Here is a 21,850-nt window from a genome sequence, read left to right as displayed (position 1 = left end):
GTACCATGATTTGCTTGGGCAATAAGTCACAGTCAGAAATGCTGGGAGGGATTCAGATTGGGTAATGGCAATGTGTGTAGCAAGCTTTACACAAGCATGACTTGGCAAGATCTGTCAAAGGTGGATCACACTGGAGTATATCCCTAAGCCAACAACTTTCAAGCATGCTTTGTATGGCTTAATCTTTGATAGCAATCTGCTGTTCAATCAAATCTCACAATGCTAATCTGTCTCATTTGGTCACCAGGAAGCAATTCACTTACGTGGCCCACATGCATCAAAGTGGGCCCACAGAGGTATTTGTAGCAGGGGGCCTTCAACATGAGTTTTGAGGCCGGACCGGATGTCGCCCATTGGATTTCAGATACCGGCCTATATATATGCCCCAGACTTAAAAGTGCCCTATTGATGAACGCTTTCGACTCAACTCTCTAGTTTTTTTCCAAATCCGAAGCCTGACCTCGAACCAACAATGGTCTCATTTATATTGTTGTTGGTCAGGCCTAGTGCTGAAGACTCAGGCTCGGGCTAACCTGATCCATCCAGACACAGCCCATCTCCCCACCTTCTCAGGCCAGCACGCAAATCTTGTTAGACATCTGGACCGTGTAAAAAAGGTGGGGACCTTTTTGAAGATCACTAATTCTGAAAATCAGTTCGATCCACTCAATAGGTGGGCAACACCTGAATGTTAAGTCAAAAGACTGTTGGTTGTCCATCGATTCCAATATTCGGCCCACCCTTTAACCGGCTAGATTTTCTGTGTTAGGCGATCTTCATGGTGGGGCCTACCGTATACTAATTGACCTATGCATAGTAAGGAAAGATGAGACTTCATTACAAGTTAACGGACGGACCGGGATCGTCTACAGCAACTGTTTTACTCAAGAATTAAAACACTCCAGCTCTGTGGTGTCCACCATGCTGTATATGTAAAATCCACTCCGTTCATCCAGTGAGAACCATTATATCAACCGTACATCAATAAGCTAAGACCATTTACCTATCACAAGGAATTCCTGCGACGAACGCGGATTGGGTACTTCCCCCACTAGCACCCGACCCAGCTAGAGACGGACGGTCCTGGCAGGGGATCTGTGGGACCCATCTTGATGAATGTGTTTTTCTCACTCCGTTCATACATTTTGAAGGATCATTTTAGACATAAGCCCAAAAAGAGGCAGATCTAAGGCTCAAGTGGACCACACCACAGGAAGCAGTGGGCATGGAACGCCTCCGTTGAAAACCTCACGGGGACCGCACAAGTTTGGGATATCTAGGTCTGTCTGACCTTAAACATCACGGTGGGCCCCAGGAAGGTTTCAACGGTCACCACTGCTTCCTGTGGTGTGGTCCACTCAAGACTTCCATCTGCCTCCTTTTTGCGTTCATGCCCTGAAATGATATGTCAAAATGGGTGGACGGCGTGGATAAAACATATACATCAAGGTGGGCCGCACAGAGCCCCTGCCAGGACCGTCCGTCTCTAGCTATGTCCTGGGGTAGTACGCAATCCGCGCCCTCTGTGGGTCCTACTATGATGTCTGCATGAAATCTACTCCATCCATCAACTTCGCTGGATCATGTTTGGATGAGAGGCCAAAAATGAGGCAGATCAAAGACTCAAGTGGGCCCCATCACAAGAAACAGTGGATATTAAACGGTGACTGTCGAAACCTTTTTGAGGCGCACAGAAGTTTCGGATCATGCTGATATTCGTGTTTCCCATCCATCCCGGTGGGAATCACCTTATGAATGGTTTGGATGGCATATAAAAATAACGGTGGACCCATGAAGGTTTTATGGCATCCCTTTCCATCCCACCATTCCCTGTGGCTGGGCTCACTTGGGTCTTTCATCCTCCTTCGTTAGTGGGCCTAAGTCCAGTCCATTTAGGCATAGCTCATTTACAACCCTCACTATAAAGCCGTTGTAGATTCAAATCCCAAATCGTCTCCATTCAAAAAATAAAATGCAAGCAGCAGCTGCTCTCTCTCTTTCCATTCCCAACGTCTCCCACACTTCAACTATCTCACCAATCCCTTCAGTCTCCAAACCCACTTCAAACCTCCTCCAAGCAATCCCAGATCTCAATTCTCTCAAACAGATCCATGCCCACATCGTCAAATCCCAATCCCAGCCGTCCATCCAAACCTCCATTGCTCTCATCACCCTCTATTCCCTCTTCAACCAGATGGACTCTGCCAATCTCGCCTTCCAAACAATCATTCACACCACAAACACCCCGACCTTCTCCTACAACATGATGATCAGGGGCTTCTCCACATACGGGCCCCACCTTAAATCCTTAGAGCTGTACTCTCAGATGCTCCATTCCGATATCCCACCTGACAAATTCACCTACCCGTTTGTCCTCAAGGCCTGCACCACCATCTCGGCCGTTCATGTAGCTCGCGAGGCCCATGGGCGGGTCATCCGATCCGGGCTCACATCGGATGTCTACATCTTGACCGCATTGGTTGATTTGTATTCAAAGCTGGGAGCAGTCTATGATGCCCGCCGGGTGTTTGATGATATGCCTCTGAAGAATGTGGTTTCTTGGAACGCGATGATCGCGGGGTATGGTTATAATGGATTGGATGAGGAGGCAGTGAGGGCTTTTGGGGCGATGCTGGAGTCAGGTCTGGAGCCAAATTCGTCAACGGTTGTTGCTGTCCTTCCGGCAGTCACGCGGCTCGGTGCATTGGAGGAAGGGAAGTTCATACATGAGTGGATTCTTAGGAAGGGTGTGGAGATGAATGAATTGGTTAGGAATAGTTTGATTGCTATGTATGGTAAATGTGGCGAATTGGGGCATGCGCAGAGACTCTTTGATGAAATGCCTGAGAGAACTGATGCTTCTTGGAATGCAATTATCTCAGCCTATGTACAAAATGGCCTTATTACAGAGGCTCTAGAGCTCTTCTATTATATGCAGATTTCGGGAGTTAGGCCTACTGCTATCACAGTTGCTAGTGTTTTACCAGCTTGTGCTGATCTTGTAGATCGCAAACTGGGGAAGAGGATTCATGGGTATAGTGTTAGAAATGGATTCGAATCTGACTTGGTTGTGAGTACTGCCCTTATAGATATGTATGCAAAATGTGGTTGCATAGAGGAGGCAAGACGGATTTTTGATGGGATGCCTGAGAGAAACACTGTCTCTTGGAATGCGATGATTAGTGGATACGGATTGCACGGTCATGGTGATGATGCATTAGAACTATTCTTAAGTATGCAACGAGAAGGGATCGAACCCAATAAGAGTACATTCGTATCAATAATCAATGCATGCAGCCACTCTGGCATGGTGACAGAAGGATTGAAATGTTTCGAGTCAATGAGCAATAACTATAACATTGTCCCAGAGACGAAGCACTACGCATGTGTGGTTGATCTACTAGGACGCGCAGGACGTCTGAAAGAAGCCTACGAGTACATAGAGCAAATACCGTTAGAGGTCGATGATGTAGTGTGGGGCGCCTTGCTCGGGGCATGTAGAATTTACAAAGACATGGAGCTCGGGGGGATAGCTGCAAAAAGGGCAATTGAGCTAAATCCAGCAGAACCTGGCTACTATGTCCTCCTCGCGAACATCTATGCGGCCAAGGGAAGATGGGGTGATGCACAGAAGCTAAGGGAGGTGATGGTGGAGAGGAAGTTGAAGAAGGAAGTGGGCTGCAGCTCAATCGAGCAAGGCGGGACAGTCCATTCATTCGTCGCGGGTGATTTCAGACACCCAGAGTGGGGGAAGATACACGAGAAGATGAGGGAGGTTGGGGAGAGGTTGAAGGAAGAAGGGTATGTGCCAGACACAAGCTTTGTGTTGCATCAAGTGGAAGAAGGGGTAAAGGATGAGAGGCTTTCCTTGCATAGTGAGAGAATTGCATTGGCTTTTGGGCTTTTGAAGATAGGTGATGGAATGCCCATTAGGATTACAAAGAACTTGAGAGTGTGTGGGGATTGCCACACTACCTTTAAGTTGGTGTCTAGAATATATGGAAGGGAGATTGTTGTGAGGGATTCAAACAGATTCCACAGGTTTGAAGGAGGTTTATGTTCATGCAAAGATTATTGGTGAGATTGATTAACTACAATTATATCTCTACAATCAACAAATGAAATTGTGATACAAACATGTGTATGTATGTTGAAAGGTACAACAAATGCATGGATTGCGAGTATAATGAGGTCCACTGGCCTAAAAAAATCAAAGTGGTGGAAGTTCTTATCAGTGTTATAGGATACGTATGTACAACTATACATATTATAGCTTTGTTAATGAATTCGTCTAAATCTCATAGGATTTTTACAGATCTCTTCTCTATATATTCCTGTCATTCCCATGATAAACAACATTATAATTTCCATCATGTAGTCTCTTTGGATTAGAGATTGAAATTATAATAGAAATGGAGCCTTGCGCATCAATCAAGGTTTAAAGAGGATAAGGATCAAATACCCTTTTGGGGCCAATGGGTCCTTTATTTTAGGTTCCCATTATACCTATATTGCATCTTTGTATGCAATCAAGACCGTCGAAAATTCTGAGCAATTTGGTTGGGGTTTAACCCAAAAACAACACTAAGAATACGTAATAACCATCAATTGTTTTCATCTGCATCTGCACTGCTCACTGTTTTACTTATCATTTTATAGATACATTAAATCTGCAATTTGGCCCACAATTTGGTTAAGGATGAGTACGCATCGATGGTGGTGAAGGAACACAGGAGTCTTGCCCTTCTTTACATGGCAACTGAACCTTTGGTTGGGTTGAAAACCATGTTTTAGAAACCGGGCCAGATTGCACAGCTGTTCATCACAATCCAGACAGTTTCAAGCCCAGAAATTTTCATCAATTCAAAACCAATAAATATCAAATTAAACCTGACGGTCCACTCGATAGAATTCAGTTGAGAATCAACAAGAGCGTGATGCAGCATCCATAATTCTCCAATCATGTGCTTTTAGGCACATGAGCCAGATACAAAAGGTCCTTTGGCCAGATTCACCATCTGTCATGGTTCGAACTAGCTTGCAGCTGCACCATTACCATTTTCAACCCACCGAAGGCTTCCCCCAGGCTTAGTTTCTCTACCCAGTAGGCTGGGTTTTTAAACATTGGTTTAAATATTCACCCACAAACTGACATGGAGCATTGGCCAGCACAACACTTTAACAACGTTCCATAAGCTTTCAAAAGAAATTCAAATGAACAAACATTCTTTTGGGGGCATTGATCTAGCTAGAATACAACGTCCAGCTTAATGGAGATCCAATTGGAGGGGCACTGGCAAGGAGATCTTGCTAGAATACAAGATCCCGAGGTAAATCTCAATGGCATCCGTGTCATGCTCAGCAATCCAATCCGTTAAAAAAGATGGGACCCACCATTGATAAACTCTCTAAAATTGAATAATTTAACTGTTTATCCAAGATTCACAAGCTACAATCCCATCACATCCTTGTTGAATCGAAGGGATTTCTAGCAAACCTGCAGGATGCCATTTCAGCCTTGATTCAGCATCCATTTTGTTTAAGGCAAAATGCAATCAATGGATTGGAGGGGCATTTGGCTTTTCACCAGCCGCAGCATTAGGAGAAGATTCAAATGGCTAGAAGAGAAAATAAATAAATAAAAAGGGTCTGAATGCCAATAGCTATTCAAGTAGCAAATAACAAAATTTCAGTTCTCTAAAAAAAGTACTAGCAATCAAAACTTCAATAAGTACGCTGAAAAACAGCTTTCCTAAAGCAGTCGGTGAAGAAAAATCCCAACATTAAACTAAGAAGCAGCGTCACTCTGGAGAAAACTAATGAAATGGGAAAAGGCCACTTCTAGGTATTGGTGGCTCTGGTGTAAATCTGCTGGCTCGAATGAGCAGAAATCATCCTGATTGAACCCCTTGCCATCAGATCTTTGATTGCCCTTCGTGCAAGCGACCCATTAATCTGAAGATAATTAGGAAAACAGCTTCAATCAGCAAATCATACACGGAATTAATATTTCATAGCAGAATGATAAATGAAAGATATTGCTTATAAGCACATCACTGCATTAACTCGCTCTACTGTCCAGTGGTACCATTTTCACACATCCTTAGTTTACAGAGACATGTTTCTACTAAGCAGAAGCTTTCATCAAGTCAGCTTTATTAAGAATACATATATGTATGACAGTACAAGTTCTAGGGAGGTCCAAAACATCTATAAGATAACAACAAAATCAAAACTTGTATACTTGGTTTATGGTCAAAATAGCATACTTGGTAAACACCAGTCATGCCCACTTTATTTCATGCTGAAGTAGGCAAACTAATGCAAAAGATGTATTTACAGTGGTTTTCACTGATTCAGATCATTTGGCAAATCCAACTAATTACGTGCTTGAATTAATTTTCACTGAAAATATGGGTCTTCTTTTAAGCTCCCCTTCATTTAGAGCTGAGAGATGCTGAAAGTGGTGGTGCATTAAAATTTCTTTTCACTTTTGACTAAAAAGTCCCTAAAATTATTTCACAGTTACAATTCAGTGCTTTAATTAATTTCAGAGCTTATTTTTCAGTTTATCAAATGGCACCTTAATCACTATCTAGATAGGCATATAACATGGAACTTCAATAAACAAAACCAATCCATCTCTATATAAGAAACACCTCACAACAATCCCCTTCAAATGAAACCTTCTACGAAAGGTTAAAGGGTTTTTTTATGCACAATCCAAATTTTATTAAAGAAAAGGGAAAAAGTATTATTGAGCTTCCATTACTGAAGCCCCACCAACACAGCAATCAAACATAGATACAAATCACCCTACAATCTAAATAGAAATCACCCTAAAAATGACAACAAAATTGCATATGAATAAGATTAAAATATATTTTATGTAGGCAATAGAGTTTTTCTAAGTGCACACAGCAATAAAGCTCATGTACATGCCACACATTTGCCAGCATTATACAGGTGCGAGATCTAATCAATTCATCAGTTTGGTCTGATCTTTAATATCTTTTTCCCAATAAAAAAAAATCTAGTCCAATCAGCATGTGGCACCAATACTAGAAATGGGTGAATGCAGTTTAGAAACTTTAGACAAGTTTCAAAGAGCTGCAAATTTGCTTTTCAAATTGTAGCCATCTGACCAGTGGATGAACCTGATTCTTGGGCTAGGGCATCAATGTAGTGGTGTCGTTGTGATGTATGGATGTGGATCCAAGACCTCTTGTCCCATGCAGGCACATGTGTGGCATGTAAACGAGCTTTATTGCACACGGATGTGGGCAAAGCTCTAGTGTCTTTTAATTTGCTCTCAAAAGTGTTTTTGAACAGAAAAAACACTAAAAAAAAAGGTGTTTGATTCATTTGCTCAAAAAGAGTTCCTTTTTCCGCCTATCGTCCAAAAAAAAAAAAATACTGGTTTTAAACATTTTAAAAATGATAAAATTTCCAAAAATACCGGCTTTGCAACAGAGTTTTGCTGACTATGGCATAAACAATGCTCCTTGCCTTCCAGAAGCAATTTTGATTTACTCAATAAAACAGGTGGAAAAAAAAGAAGAAGAAGAAGAAGAAGAAGAAAAAGAAGAAAAGTATCCAGCATAGGTTTTAACAGCAACCATAACAAACACCAAGAAAAGAACTGTAGAAACCAAAACCATTATGACCACTTTAGGGGCTACCTCAAAGCTCATCAAAAGGGCAACCTCCCTTAAATCATTTGATTTGACAAGTCACCCTACTCCAATTTAACATCCAGCATAAGGTAAATATTTAGCAGCAGTTATACAATATGAGAAAACTAATTTTCCTAGTCCTAACTAAAACACAAGATGAAAGCCAAATGCAAGTCCAATATCTTCGTTCAATCCCAGAAATACTCTACTGCCCTGATCACAAAGCATAAATTCGAATCTAAACTTGATATGCAAAATTAAATTCAAATCCAAAGAATGGGTTGAACAAAATCAATGTTTAACTTAGACAGGACAGAAATAGCACTCTTGCTAAATTAAAATCAGGGTTGCAATTCAAGTTAGAAATGTACCCTCAATCTGTCCGACAAGATTGAAGGAGTGATAAGCTTGTACTTGGGAACCTCAGTGAGAAGCTTGTCATAACTCGCTTGATCAAAGAGAACCATGTTGTTAACTTTCTCCTTTTGCTTCCCTTTGCTCCATTTCTACAAAGAAACCCAGATAACATCAATAAAAAGCTAAAATCATCTAAAAGAAATGAAAACCTAGTCCACAACCAAATTAAGTTAGATAAACCATTCTGTGCCAGAAATAAATCCCTTATTTAATAGAAGTCGTATCTCCAATCCAAAGCTTATAAATTTGTTCATACCAGAGCTAATAAAAAAATTATTTCTTTAAAAAATCTTAATTCATCAGAAAACAAAAAAGTTTCTCTAATTACCATAATATCTCAACTAGATAAAAATGCAATCCTGGTCATGATTTAAAATATCCGCCAACACGGCACATACGTGAGACAACTTGGATTTGGTTAACAAATACAACTTATGCCTGGAAACTGTCTGACCACGAAACTCACAAGCAACGGGGCGTTATATCCACAGGTACTATAAAATGTAACTAAGATTCAGCATCTTTTTCCCACTCTTTCCTCTCAGAGGACGAGTGAAATATCTGCTCAGAGATAGCAAATTGATCAATACCTCTTGGGTTTTGTGGGTGGCCAAGACGACATATGCCTGGAAACTATCCAGACTCCAAAATCAAAATTCACAAGATCTTGCAGCCATATCAGTATATCACCAAGTTGTATAAAAGTAACCACAATTCATTTCAACTTAGTTGCACACCTTCCTCTCGTAGGAAAAAGGAAACACCAGTTCCAATTATCTACCAGATTTGAGAAATAAAACAGAGTTCTAGACACAGATCAATGATGAATCTACTACCACTATATTCGAGTTAAAGGGTAACTATATAGATAAGAAATTGAAAAACAAAACAAGAAGTTATATAAGTAGACTAAAACAATGCAGATAAACCAAATTGATATTCAGCAACTCAAAGTACTCGTGATTTGATGAAGAGACCCGCACAATAGAGCATATGGTTTCAGTGGGGGCAGAACATTAGCCTGTGGGCCCCACCATGAGTGGGGATACCCCAAAAATCTCCCAGACTGGAAAATCTAACCCTTCAATCGAGGAAATACTACAATTGTCCACAAAGAAGGCCAACGAATTGGATGGCCAGAAGTTTCTAATAAGCAAAAACCTTTCGAAACCATTGTGGTGGGCCAACAGATCAATGGTCTATGAACCTGTGTGGACCATGCACATCATGAAAATGTAGATATCCTTATGTATCATCAGGATACCATAATTCCCTTAAAAACCTACTTCACAATCAAACAATAGCAACATAAAAAGGCGAGATCTCAATGCCAAAAATACAATTATAAGGAATATAACGAGCTAACAGCCCAAAAAGAAGACTAAAATTTTAGACGGGCAGGATTTTCCAATCAGGAAAAAAAAAAACTTAGGGCATCCCCGATCCATGGCGGGCCATCGGACTAACGGTCAGGATCAACTAACTACCCCAATATTGTCCGTACAATAAAGTGCAAAATACACATCCTGATGCATCACCATGACGCTGAAATTCCTCATCCTAACCCTGTAATTCCTCTAAAACCCTGATCTGAACCATAAAATTGCGAAAAAAAGCCCTAACCCTAATCCGTACCTTTTTCTTTTGTTTTCCACCGCCGGATTTTGCAGGCTTTGAAGACGGAGGAGGAGCCTTCTCCTTCTTAGGCGGCTGTATAAAAAGAGTTGGAGAAACGAAACAGCAAAAACATCATTAAAAATCCGAAGAAGAAGAAGATATAGAGCAAGAACATGGATTTTGCAGAGGGATTTCGACTACTTACCATCTCTTCTTTAGATCAAGGGTTTTCTTTGGAGATGGAAAGCTGGGAGAAGAGATCGGAGAGAAGCTAGGGCTTTCCGCGTTTATATAGATAGGGTTTATACTGGGAACTGGAATTCTACTACACCTCTTCTGCGTAAAACACCCAATCATGTGGGACCCACCATGCTATATATGAAATCCACTCCGTCCATTAGGTTATTTCCTCAATTCGACGACCTTGGGAAAAATAATGGAAACCCACAACTCAGGTGGACCACACAAAAGGGAACAATGTTGATGAGATGTCAACCGTAGGTTTGTCTGGGGAACCACGATGATGTGAATCTTTAATCAAACTCATTAATCAGGTGTAACTCACGTGGATTAAGTAAAATTACAAAAATAATCCTGATTCAAACATCAGGTTGGCCACAATGTGTGAAGTAATAGGTTTCAGGTGCAATTTTACATTGTTCTTGTGGATATGGCCCACCATCGTTTTCCAGTTGAAAATTTTCATGTGCGGTTAAAATCATATTTATAATATTATAGACGGAGTGGATTTACATATAAAATTATTTTGACAGCCACAAAGCTTGTGTGCTTTACGCAGGTTTCAGGCAGCTGCGTAAAACAGGCGTTGCAAACGTTCCCGGGTCAGGACGCGGATTGCGTCCTACCCCCGCCCATCTCCGGCTGGGAACGGGCAGGAGCATTGAGTGGCCACCGTCATGTCATGTATGAGTCTTATCCATAATTTTAAAATTAAGGAAGATCCGAGGTTCAATTGGACTACAAAATATGTATTAAACTCTTACAGTTGAAAACTTCTCTCGGGCCACTGAAGTTTTGGATGGAGCTGATATTTGTGTTTTCTCTTAATCCATGTGTACGTAACTGTTATTAATATGCTGGATGACATAACTTTTATTAATACGTTGGATGACAAATAAACATCACGGCGGACTCTAAAAAAGTTTCAGCGGTGATAATCATTATCACCGGTTCTTCCTCTAGTGTGGTCTACTTGAGCTTTGGATCTATCTCATTTTTTGATGTACACCTAAATTGATATGAAAATTTTGTTGGAATATTTGGTTGAAATAAATAGACTACTAAAATTGAGAACCAAAAAAGGAAAATAAAATTTTTGAGAAAGAAGAACTTATTGAATTAAGTCGATGTAAGACCTGTACCCTAGTCCGTACCATTTCGTACGCTTCTGCGGTCCTTCCGTTCAAATTTCGGTAACCTTCGCACCATATCCGATGATTGCGCGTGATCCTAAACCGGGTCCCGCATACCTAATCGGTTCAAACCAAAACTTGTATCATAGCGACCGCGCCGTCGCCACGGTTCCAACGCTGCGACTTGCACACCGAACCGATACCCAGGCCAGGAGATGTGGGCCCGCGTTCATTTCGAAGAAACGCCGCGCGTTGCGAATTTCGAGGGAACTCTCTACGATATGTCCCATCAATCAATGTCAAGTACAAGCCTTACCCAAAGTACAACAACCCATCCCTACTTTTTTCAAAAGTCCACTCTCTCTCTACCTTACCATTCCTCTTTTTCCAAATTTCAACCAGAACCATACATCTTTTACAAAATTTTCAACCCGACCCATCACCCATCACAGCTCACCCATCCATATTACTCCCATCATCTCAATCTATCTCTCATTTCTCAAATCTCCCAAGCAACTCAAAGCCTCACACGTCCAAGCCTCTCCAACTCTTCCCAAAAGCCAAGTGTGGCCCACTTTCCCTACCCTCTCATCTCCCATCTCAACCATTCATCTTTCATTAACCTCCATTAAAAGTGAAGGTAAGGAGCATAGAAGGCTAAGGGACCAAGAAAGAGGCTAGTAAGGTGGGTGATTTACTGTTATTTTCGATTTGAGGGCCCACTTGTTGGTGGGACCCATTTTGATGTATGTGATTTAATCACGAGGGGCCTATAATGGCGGGGTCCCTCTATCTCACCGTATATTTCTCTCTCTCTCTCTCTTTGTAATGGTGTGGATCCCACCAATATGTGTTATATCTACCCCGTCCATCTACATCAGACGGTGTGGCCACCCTATTGGAGGTGATGATCCACACCATCCACTGTTTGGATGGACCCAATACATCCTTCTTTCTATATGTTATATTTTATATAATATATATATAATATATATAATATAATATGTATTGTATATATATAATATAAGATATATTGTAACGCCCTGAAATTCGGGGGTCGAGCATAACTCAGCTTCCGAGTTCCAAAACATCACTTATGCAACATATTTAATGATGGATGTATGTTGTCTGTATGAGTACATAAACCATGGAATAGATTAAGCTAAACTTCAAACATAATTCAGGGATAAGTGAAAGACACAAGCGGAAGACTTTAAAAAACATAAGTGTACATGTGCAAGTCCCTGAAATACGTATACATGCCAGGTCATATTACAAGTGTTGCTATCAAAAAAATACAAATATTAAAAGACATTATCTATTCCAAAAGAAACCCAGAACTCCCGCATATCAAGACATGGCTCACAAGAATCCGCCTGAAAACTGCATGAAAGAAAATGCAGCCTCATCATCCTCGAACTCCTGCTCTGCCTCAGAGGTCCCATCAATATCTGCATCTAAGACAGAGTCTGGTGGGTGTTTAAACACCGTCCCAGAACGTGGGAGTGAGTGATCAACTCAGTGGAACAATAAAGCAAAGGTTAACATGTTATCAATTCAATCAAGCAGTAATGATAAAGCAGAATAATCAAACATGTCCTAATTACTCTTGTTAGTGCAAGGATGTATGTAGAATGATGCGTGCCCTCGCCTGTACACCCTCAGCGTCTTCATCTTACGTTACGCATGACATCACCTCAAGTGTTCCACCTCTTCCAGGCACATGCAATGCGGTGCATGAACATTATTACCAAGTTGTTATTAGTCCTTTTTCATACAGCAGGATTGGGAAGCTAAGGTACCTTCCTCATATCACTATCCAAACAGTGATCCATTCTAGGGTCGTCAGTCCTAGACATCTCATACGATCATATGATTTTAGATCGCTGCAAAGGGCTCGTCACCAATCAATGCACGCCTATCATACCTTCGTTACTACAATAAGGCTCGTCACCTCAATGCGGTATCCAGGTATGCTCGAGGTCACTACAAAGGGCTCGTCACCAATCAATGTAGGCCGACAGCACGATATAGTGTCCTATACCACCATAATCAGCTCACGAGTTTGGTTGCTCACTAGTCACTACAGGGAGGCTTGTCAACCCAGCGTAGGCCGACAGCTCGACTACGGTGTCCCATACCACCATGTCTGGCTCATGAGTCTTAGCGGATCAAGGTACCATGGTTAACAGGATTTCATCGGTAAGTTTGGTACCCTAGATTCATACAATAGCGTCCATACATGGTGAACATACATCGGACAACCGGGTTACTTGACGAACTCGACTAGCACGAGCGCACGTTGGGTTGAACGACATAGAGTGCACAAACACTCTGCGTGGCCAAACCACTGCCGACAACTCTAAAACGACTCGGGTTCGTCAAATCACATCCTTTGTGACGAAAGCAATCTCAGTCACGAACTCAAGGCCGATTACCGATTTCCTGGACTATTTCATAGTCTCAAACATATTCCACTACAACAGATATTCATATACAATTTAGAACAGTAATGGAACAATAATTTAAATCATGTAGTATGTGAGCATTTGAAGAATATCAACTTAACATGGATTTACACATGAGAAATACTTGAAGTTAAGTAACAAAGAATGTGACTTGCATGTAGGAAATCATACACACCAATAGGAGAGTTGAGAATCGCTCATCAACGCCCGCAAATAAGATAATATGTTACACTGTAGACCATTCAGACATTCCTACAAACACTTAGAATACATAGTTCAACATACATGACGCATGTTGAAATACACGCATTTGGACAATTCCTTTTGCCAAGGAGTTGACACACATACAATTAGCATAAATACACGACAGATAATCATGGCAAGCACATATTCATATTTTATACGCATACGGTACTTTCTACATATACATAGAATACACAAATCTCTACACAAGGCATATATATCAGGAATACAATATAAACATAACATTTAGTATGTGAAATTGCACCCACAACAAGAATAAACCATTAACTGACATTGAAAGCCTTGAAAACCATAACCTATACGATTAAAGTCCGCACCTTAAACCAGAAATAGAGCACCGAACTGATTCAGACGATATGTCTTCGTCAACGGCGACAAGATAACCTAAGGCAAGAATAGAAATGAGCTACAACAACACATAAACTATTCTAAGCTCTAAAACAGATTAAGGTTAGATAAACTTACCCAAGGATGAACTTAGAATCGCCGGAACAACGATTCTAAAGTGATGGTTTAAGGATGTAGAGTAACAGGAAAGAATCTGAAGATGATTCACTAACTTCTCTCTCACTTACTCTCTCTTTTCCTCTCTCTTTCTTAGCTAGGGTTAGGAAATTCGTATGGAAAAGAGAGTGAGGATTTTAAGGTCTTTATATAGGCCTAACATTGATGAAAATAACCCCAGGGCCAAGGTATACTTAGGTTATAACAAAAACAGGCCTCTCTCGATCTAACGGAACACTTCCGGTGGTCCTTTCTCCACGTGCGGTCGGACTTAAGCTCACTGACCATGGATCTAGGTCAGTGTAACGCCCTGAAATTCAGATCAGCCGTGGCGGACCACACTCAATTCAACGGTCACCAAAACTCGATCAGGTCCACAAGCATAATGACCTGCCTGGGCCACCTTCCCTGATCAGAGGGTGAAATTGGGTCAGAATCCAACTGTCAGATTGCTTAAAATCGTCGCGCAAGCGACACGACTCAGATTTCATAAAATCACATTTAATTTCTCACCGTTCTCACACTCTTCACTTCGGACTCAATCAAATCGACCCAGAACATCATCTGGACTTGATTTTTAAGGTGATGGTCAAGTCTAACATGGTGACCATAACTGTCTAAGATCATCGCTATTGGACTCTTGATGCGCGATCCGGGTCCGATCCAAAGTTTCTAAAAATTTCCAAGAGCAATTGGATTTAGCGATGAATCCCAGATTTTAGAGTAACATAACGCTAATGATTCTACAGGTTTTGAGTCATGCAGATCAAATTTAAAGTGATTGATGCTAATTTCACAAGCAATCGAGTTTAACGCTAATTAACCCACAAATAACTTCTAAGAAAAATAGAGGTAGTACTCGGGTCTTGGCACGAAATTTTTCGAGTCATTACATATATATTATATGTATATATGTTGGTGGGCCACGTCCACGTGGGACCCACCACAATGATGTGTTTACGTATGCCGTCCAGCGTCCCTGGACGCCGGACGTGCTATTGGTGAATAGTGAAGTGTAAACTGACATGGGAGTGTACTAACGAGCTAGCTAAAAGAGAAGGGAGTGGTGGGCCACTCAGGCAGGCCCCATCTTGATGTTTTTATATAATCCAAGCCGACCATCCTATTTCCTAGATCATTTTAGGCGTTGAGCCGAAAAATGATCTTAATCCGAATTTATGGTGGGCCTTAGCATATCAAACAAGTTTCATACCATTGAAATACACCCTGATATTACTGTACATCAAAAAATCATTCAATATTGGTCTCGATAGGCTTGTATCGAGCCACAGGGACCAGTGGCTGGTGTGGATCTTGCTGATGCGGGCCCTGCCTGTGAAAAACCACAGGAAAACAAAATTTTCAAAAAAAAAATTTCTTAGCAGGCAGCGCTGACACTGCTGCTGCTACAAAGGCAGGCAGCGCCTGTGCCCGACGGACGAGCGGCTGGCAGGCCCTCACGGCCCCAATTGTGGGCCCCACTGTGATGCATTTCGAATATCCACACCATGAATTTGATGGGTCCCCACAGACCAGGTGTCCACCCTAAAAATCAGCCTTATACAGAACTCAGGTGTGCCACACCATCTAAAATCATGTGAAGACATGCCTAAACATATAAAAACACTTGGTGAGGCCTACTTGAAATTTGGATGCGGCTGAAACTTGGTCTGAACCCTCAGCCAAGTGGGACGCACCCAATGAGTGGGCTGGATTTGTGAACCACATCAAGGTGGGCTCCCTATCCACGTGATAAAAAAATAATAAAAAATAAAATAAAAATATCACGGTGGGCTCCCTGACCTGACCGTGTGACCCTGTCAATGGGTTGCATGGCAAATAAACGTTACAGTGGGCCCCAGTTTCCCTGGTCCACATAAACTTATGAATGGTTTGGATGGCAATAAACATCACCGTGGGCCCCTGGTCCATGTGACCTCATCAACAGTTTGGATGTCATATAAGCACTACTGTGGGCCCCTGGTCAGTTTGGATGCAAATAAATATTATGGTGGGCCCCTGGTCCACGTGACCCTTTGAACAGGTTGTGTGGCAAATAAACATTACTGTGGGTCCAGGTCATGTGTGACCTTATCAAAGGGTTGGGTGGAAAATAAATATTAAAGTGGGCCCAGGTTGTGTGGCAAATAAACATTACTGTGGGCCCCTAGTCTGAGTGACCTTATCAATGGGTTGGATGGAAAATAAACATTATGGTAGGCCCCACATGAGATCCACTTATGTATGTATTGTAATCCACATTCTCCATTAGTGTGGGCTCCATCACGATGCTTGTGTTTCATCCAAACCGTCCAACCATTTTGGAGATAATTTAAGGCCCATTGTTGAAGCCCATTTTGATGTATTTGTGGCCCGTCGTTGAGGCCCACCTTAAATTGTATAAGGCCCATATTATGAGGCCCATTGTAATGTATGCAAGACCCATGTGACTAGGCCCATCTTGATGCATTTGTGGCCCGTCGTTGAGGCCCACCTTGATATGTATATACGAGACCCATGTATGAGGCCCATGGGTCAAGGCCCTATAGGACGTACATAAGGCCCATTGTAGTATGATTCCACTATGGTATGTGTGTTGATTTTATAGCGGGCTACACCTTGGGAGCAATGATGGTTTGATGTCCACATTGTAAGGATGATATTGGTTAAATGTCCGCATTGTCACTCTCTCCCTAGGGCCTATTAATAGGCCCATACCTGTAAGGTGTAGGCCGTCTAGGCCCATATTCGTTTTGATCAGAACCCATCACCACATAACATGCTTAGTATAGATTCATGATTCATGATCATACGCATCATATGTATGCCTGATGTGAGGGTTGACTGATCATTGCACATGCCTTTGGGTAGATGGTTTATGGACTCCCTGATAGGCGGAGTTACCCTACTTAAGCGTGCGGTACGCGCAGGATTGTTGCATGTCTGATGGTATGATTCATGCACTTGCATTCGTGTGATTGTGCTCATTATATGCCCTAGTGACATTAGGGTCATAGCCTCAACAGACACATCGTGGGTGGCTGGATTGGATACCGAAAATGTTTGGTTCTAGCATACAGGCGCCATAGATGTCCCTACGTGAAAATTCCTAAACCCGATGGTACCAGAGGATGACTCCAACGTCGAGACCGAGTGGATATGTGAGCGCACGAGGGCTGAATACCAGGAGGCCGCATCTCCCATTGTATCGTGGTCAGTTGGAAAGGGGTGTGGCCTTACTCGCTCGAGGGTAGGGGGCAATACTAGGCTGAATTTGACCAGCTCGCGAATGGGTTCGCTATCGTCGTGCTGGATAGGTATTGGTAGACTATTGGCCAGGCGGATAGTGAGGTTTCTTACGCTCACTTGGACTGTGTGGCTTGGAGAGCGACAGTGTCTCTTGGAGTGTATTAAACCCTGGTGATTATCCAGAATGAGAACTGTACTAATACATGATGAGGATTGACATGATTGAGTTGCATCTCGCATTGCACGGCCGTGTTACGGCCAATAACATTCATATCTTGCATCGCATAGCCTTGGTACAACTGATTGCATTCTTGTACTCATCACCATGATTCCACATTACTCAGACCTTGCATTTTGATTACACTTATATTGCGCATACACTTACACCACCCTCTAAGCTTTCTATAAGCTTATACACGATTAATGCGTGCAGGTGACACCAGGACGCAGCCGTAGCATAGTAGCATCAGGAGCGTGCAGACGAGCTTCTAGAGTTTTGTTGCTTTCGTCATATTGTATTTCCCTTTCATACGCACTGTATCCAAAAGTTTTTGATCATAGTGGATTTAGTGATGGTGTTCTTATGGTTATTGTTCGTGGGTTATGCTTGGTTATGCTCATTACAAATCAAATTGATGATTAGAAATCCTCCTTGTAGCATCCCAGGATCGGAACCTGGTGTATGGGTGCCGGGAGCCGAGAATGGGGTACTACGGAAGCTGTCGGCGCTGGATTCGGTGAACGGAAATTTTGTGAGCTTGGTTTCCGAGTACGGGGCGTGACAATATACGTGCATGTAGCGGGGCTCACTCACTATTCCTTTAAACAGGTTTCCAGAGCAATCGACCTCCAGGATACAACGACTATGACTCTGTCCCAGCGGTGCACTCACTATACACGGGCTCGAACCACTTGCAGTTTAATCCGAAAGTGCTGAGTTAACTCAGCGATGAACTCGGTAAAATTCTTTCAAACTGTATCAGAGAGAGTTTTATAAGAGAGATAATAATTTCATAATTTTGAAACTGGAATCGATATTCTTTATATAGACTCCGAAGTGGTGCATAAGCACCCTTTACAAAGGGTTAGTTCCGTTGGGTTTAAACCCAACAGGGACGACCAACCGGAAGGGATGCATCTCTCTGATTTAAAACAAAAAAGTGCAAGTGCGAGTATACTCTCGCACATGCAGTCCTGCGAGTACCCATACACACACCCACGCGAGTGCACTCACACCGCACCCGCACCCTCACCCGCGCCCATGCCCAGCCCAGCTCGTCCCGTCGCGTCGCGCTCGCGCACGGGCACACGCACACGCACACGCACACAGACTCGGACTCGGCTTGGCTTGGCTCGGCGCACGCGCGCGCGTATGTGGTCAATGACATAGATTAGAGCTATTGGCATAGCCCCCCAAAGGACCAAATTCACATGCCCCCTAAAAGGGGCTCAAGCCCTATGCAAAAAGACTATCTTATATACAAGATAGTTTACTTTGTCAAATCCGATATGGGATAAAACCCACAACTCAAAAGTACCACAACTTTTCAAAAATTGAGGAAAATCACCGAAAATTTAAAATTTAAAATTTTAATACTATTTTAAAACAAAATATAACAATCCCTCACATGTTTTAAAATAAAACTCTTTCGCATTAAAGCGTAATAGTTGTGCAATGGTGCCGGTGTCACCATAGACTTGAACCGACATTAGAGTAAGCAAAACAGGTCTACAGGAATCAGGTGACACCATAGTTTTGAACCTAAATCCTTTTAATGTAGATCGCAAGTACATGCCACTCACACAACTCTTCCTCTATAAGTGATTCCACGGTTTGGTGCGTTTCGGCCATATAACATTACCTGGATTTCATGAGTGCTTTAGAGAATTCGCCTAGATTTTCATAGGAAGCGACCTCCACCTCCACACCCATATAGGTGAATTCTATCAAGTGTATGCAGCAACTGTATACACCACTAAATATATGGCTATAGATCCATTAAGAGTTCTAAAAACTCATCCTTCTGCGTTGCTGCTCATACTGTACACCATAGAAGGGGCTTATATAACTCAGTGCAATCGTCTACCTCGTGTATTGTTGTTTATCCATTGAACCTATCTCATGGGATCTCCACTTGTATAGGTTGGGTTGCCGACACTGGCAGCTCATATATTAAGCTCAGCCCCATTCCCTTCGATGTATCATTGACTAACCTTTTAGATAGTCTTTTGGTCAGAGGATCTGCTAGATTCTTTTCTGACTTCACAAAGTCAATGGATATGACTCCATCACGCAACATGTGTTTCACTATGTTGTGTCTGAGTCTAATATGCCTGCCTTTTCCATTATATATTTTACTCTTTGCTATTGCTATAGCTGCTTGATAGTCACAATGAATAGACACAGCCGATACAGGCATTGGCCACAATGGTATATCAACTAAGAGATTTCTAAGCCACTCGGCTTCTGTTCCAGCCTTTTCTAAGGCAATTAACTCGGATTTCATAGTCGACCGAGCGATACATGTCTGCTTAGTAGACTTCCAAGAGACTGCTCCTCCACCCGAAGTGAAGACATATCTACTTGTAGATTTTGTCTCATCTGAATCACTAATCCAGTTAACATCACTGTATCATTCTAATACAACAGGAAAACCATTATAATGTAAACCATAGGCTATACTGCCTTTTAGGTATCTCAAAATCCTAGACAAAGCATTCCAATGCTCTTTTCTAAGGTTATGTGTATATCTACTTAGCCTTCCTACTGCAAAAAATATGTCTGGTCTAGTGCAGTTTGTTAGATACATAAGGCTACCAATTATTCTGGAATATTCCAATTGAGACACACTATTTTCTGTATTCTTTATGAGAGTCACACTATAATCATAAGGAGTACTGACAGGTAAACAGTTAAAATGGTTAAACTTTCTCAATATCTTCTCAATATAATGAGATTGTGATAATATAATAACACCATTTTTTCTGGTTACTTCAATACCCAAGATTACACTAGCCTCTTCTAAGTCTTTCATGTCAAACTTATATGATAAGAATTTCTTAGTTGCATTAATTAATTTAATATTAGTTCCAAAAATAAACATGTCATCAACATAAAGGCATATGATAACATAATCATTTCCAGAAATTTTACTATATACACGTCTATCTACATCATTTATATGATAACCATTTGATTTTAAAACACCATCAAAATTTTCATGCCATTGTTTAGGAGCCTGTTTTAAACCATATAGTGATTTAATTAGTCTACATACTTTATTTTCTTTACCTGATATCTTATAACCCTCAGGTTGCTCCATATATATTTATTCTTCTAAGTCTCCATTTAGGAAAGCCGTCTTAACGTCCATCTGGTGTACCACTAGTTTATATACGGAGGCTATCGCTATTAAGACTCTAATAGTTGTAATCCTAGTTACAGGGGTATATGTATCAAAGTAATCTATTCCTTCCTTTTGCTTAAAGCCTTTCGCTACCAATCTAGCCTTAAACTTATCAATAGTTCCATCTGGTTTTAGTTTCTTTCTGAACACTCATTTACAGCCTATTGGTTTGTTTCCAGGTGGTAGGTCTACAAGTTCCCAAGTGTTATTAGATATAATAGATCCTAACTCATCATTTATTACTTCATTCCAAAAGGTTGCATCTGGAGAGTTAATTGCTTCTATATAAGTTGTAAGATCATCTTCTCCTAAGAAGGTGAAAAAACCATCTCATAGGTTAGTTTCTCTTCTAACCCTAATATTTTTTCTTGGTTGTATCTCTTCTACTACTCTAATAAGCATTTTTACTAGTAAACACAATATCTGGTTCATTGACTTTCTCTATATATATAGATTTAGATTTCATAGGGAATACGTTCTCAAAGAACTCTGCATCCCTAGCTTCTATAATTGTATTAGGATCTAAAATATTATCTTTAGTTTTTAAAACTAGAAACCTTTAGGCCGCACTGTTTTGTGCGTACCCTATAAATACGCAGTCGGTCGTTTTAAGACCTAACTTTCTTTTCTTAGTTTCAGGCAATCCTACTTTAGCAAGACACCCCCACACTTTAATATATTTATAACTAGGAACATGATTCTTCCAAAGTTTATATGGTGTTAGTTCAGAAGATTTAGAAGGAATCCTATTTAAGATATAGCAAGCAGATAGAATTGCTTCTCCCCATATATTTGAGGGTAAGCCTGAACTGTTTAACATGACATTCATCATCTCTTTTAGAATTCGATTCTTACGTTCTGCTATTCCATTTTGT

The 21,850-nt window shown here is 41.4% G+C and overlaps 2 protein-coding genes across 2 annotated transcripts; one reads left to right on the top strand and one right to left on the bottom strand.

Annotated features, from left to right (window-relative positions):
• Nucleotides 1-1,972: 1,972 nt before the first annotated feature.
• Nucleotides 1,973-4,081, top strand: LOC131234556 (putative pentatricopeptide repeat-containing protein At3g11460, mitochondrial). The gene has a single exon (XM_058231494.1). It carries the CDS (start codon nt 1,973-1,975, stop codon nt 4,079-4,081), a length of 2,109 nt encoding a protein of 702 aa, XP_058087477.1.
• A 1,554-nt stretch (nt 4,082-5,635) lies between these two features.
• LOC131234425 (small ribosomal subunit protein eS25w-like) lies at nt 5,636-10,005 on the bottom strand. The gene is made up of 4 exons (XM_058231284.1): nt 9,916-10,005; nt 9,729-9,803; nt 8,048-8,182; nt 5,636-5,955 (listed from the first exon to the last, which is right to left on the bottom strand). Exons 1-4 carry the CDS (start codon nt 9,916-9,918, stop codon nt 5,842-5,844), a joined length of 327 nt encoding a protein of 108 aa, XP_058087267.1. The 5' UTR covers nt 9,919-10,005; the 3' UTR covers nt 5,636-5,841.
• Between the last annotated feature and the right edge of the window lie 11,845 nt (nt 10,006-21,850).

Source organism: Magnolia sinica, chromosome 19 (assembly GCF_029962835.1).
Source record: "Magnolia sinica isolate HGM2019 chromosome 19, MsV1, whole genome shotgun sequence".
NCBI lineage: Eukaryota > Viridiplantae > Streptophyta > Magnoliopsida > Magnoliales > Magnoliaceae > Magnolia > Magnolia sinica.
Note: the sequence above shows the minus strand (reverse complement) of the source record. Positions and strands in the feature narration are given on the sequence as shown.

Coding starts and splice junctions, on each gene's coding strand:
- LOC131234556 (XM_058231494.1), top strand. CDS start 1,973: ATGCAAGCAGCAGCTGCTCTCTCTCTTTCCATTCCCAACGTCTCCCAC.
- LOC131234425 (XM_058231284.1), bottom strand. Junction 8,183..9,728: donor GTGGAAAACAAAAGAAAAAG/GTACGGATTAGG, acceptor GTTTCTTTGTAG/AAATGGAGCAAAGGGAAGCA. Junction 5,956..8,047: donor TCTTGTCGGACAGATTGAGG/GTACATTTCTAA, acceptor AATTATCTTCAG/ATTAATGGGTCGCTTGCACG.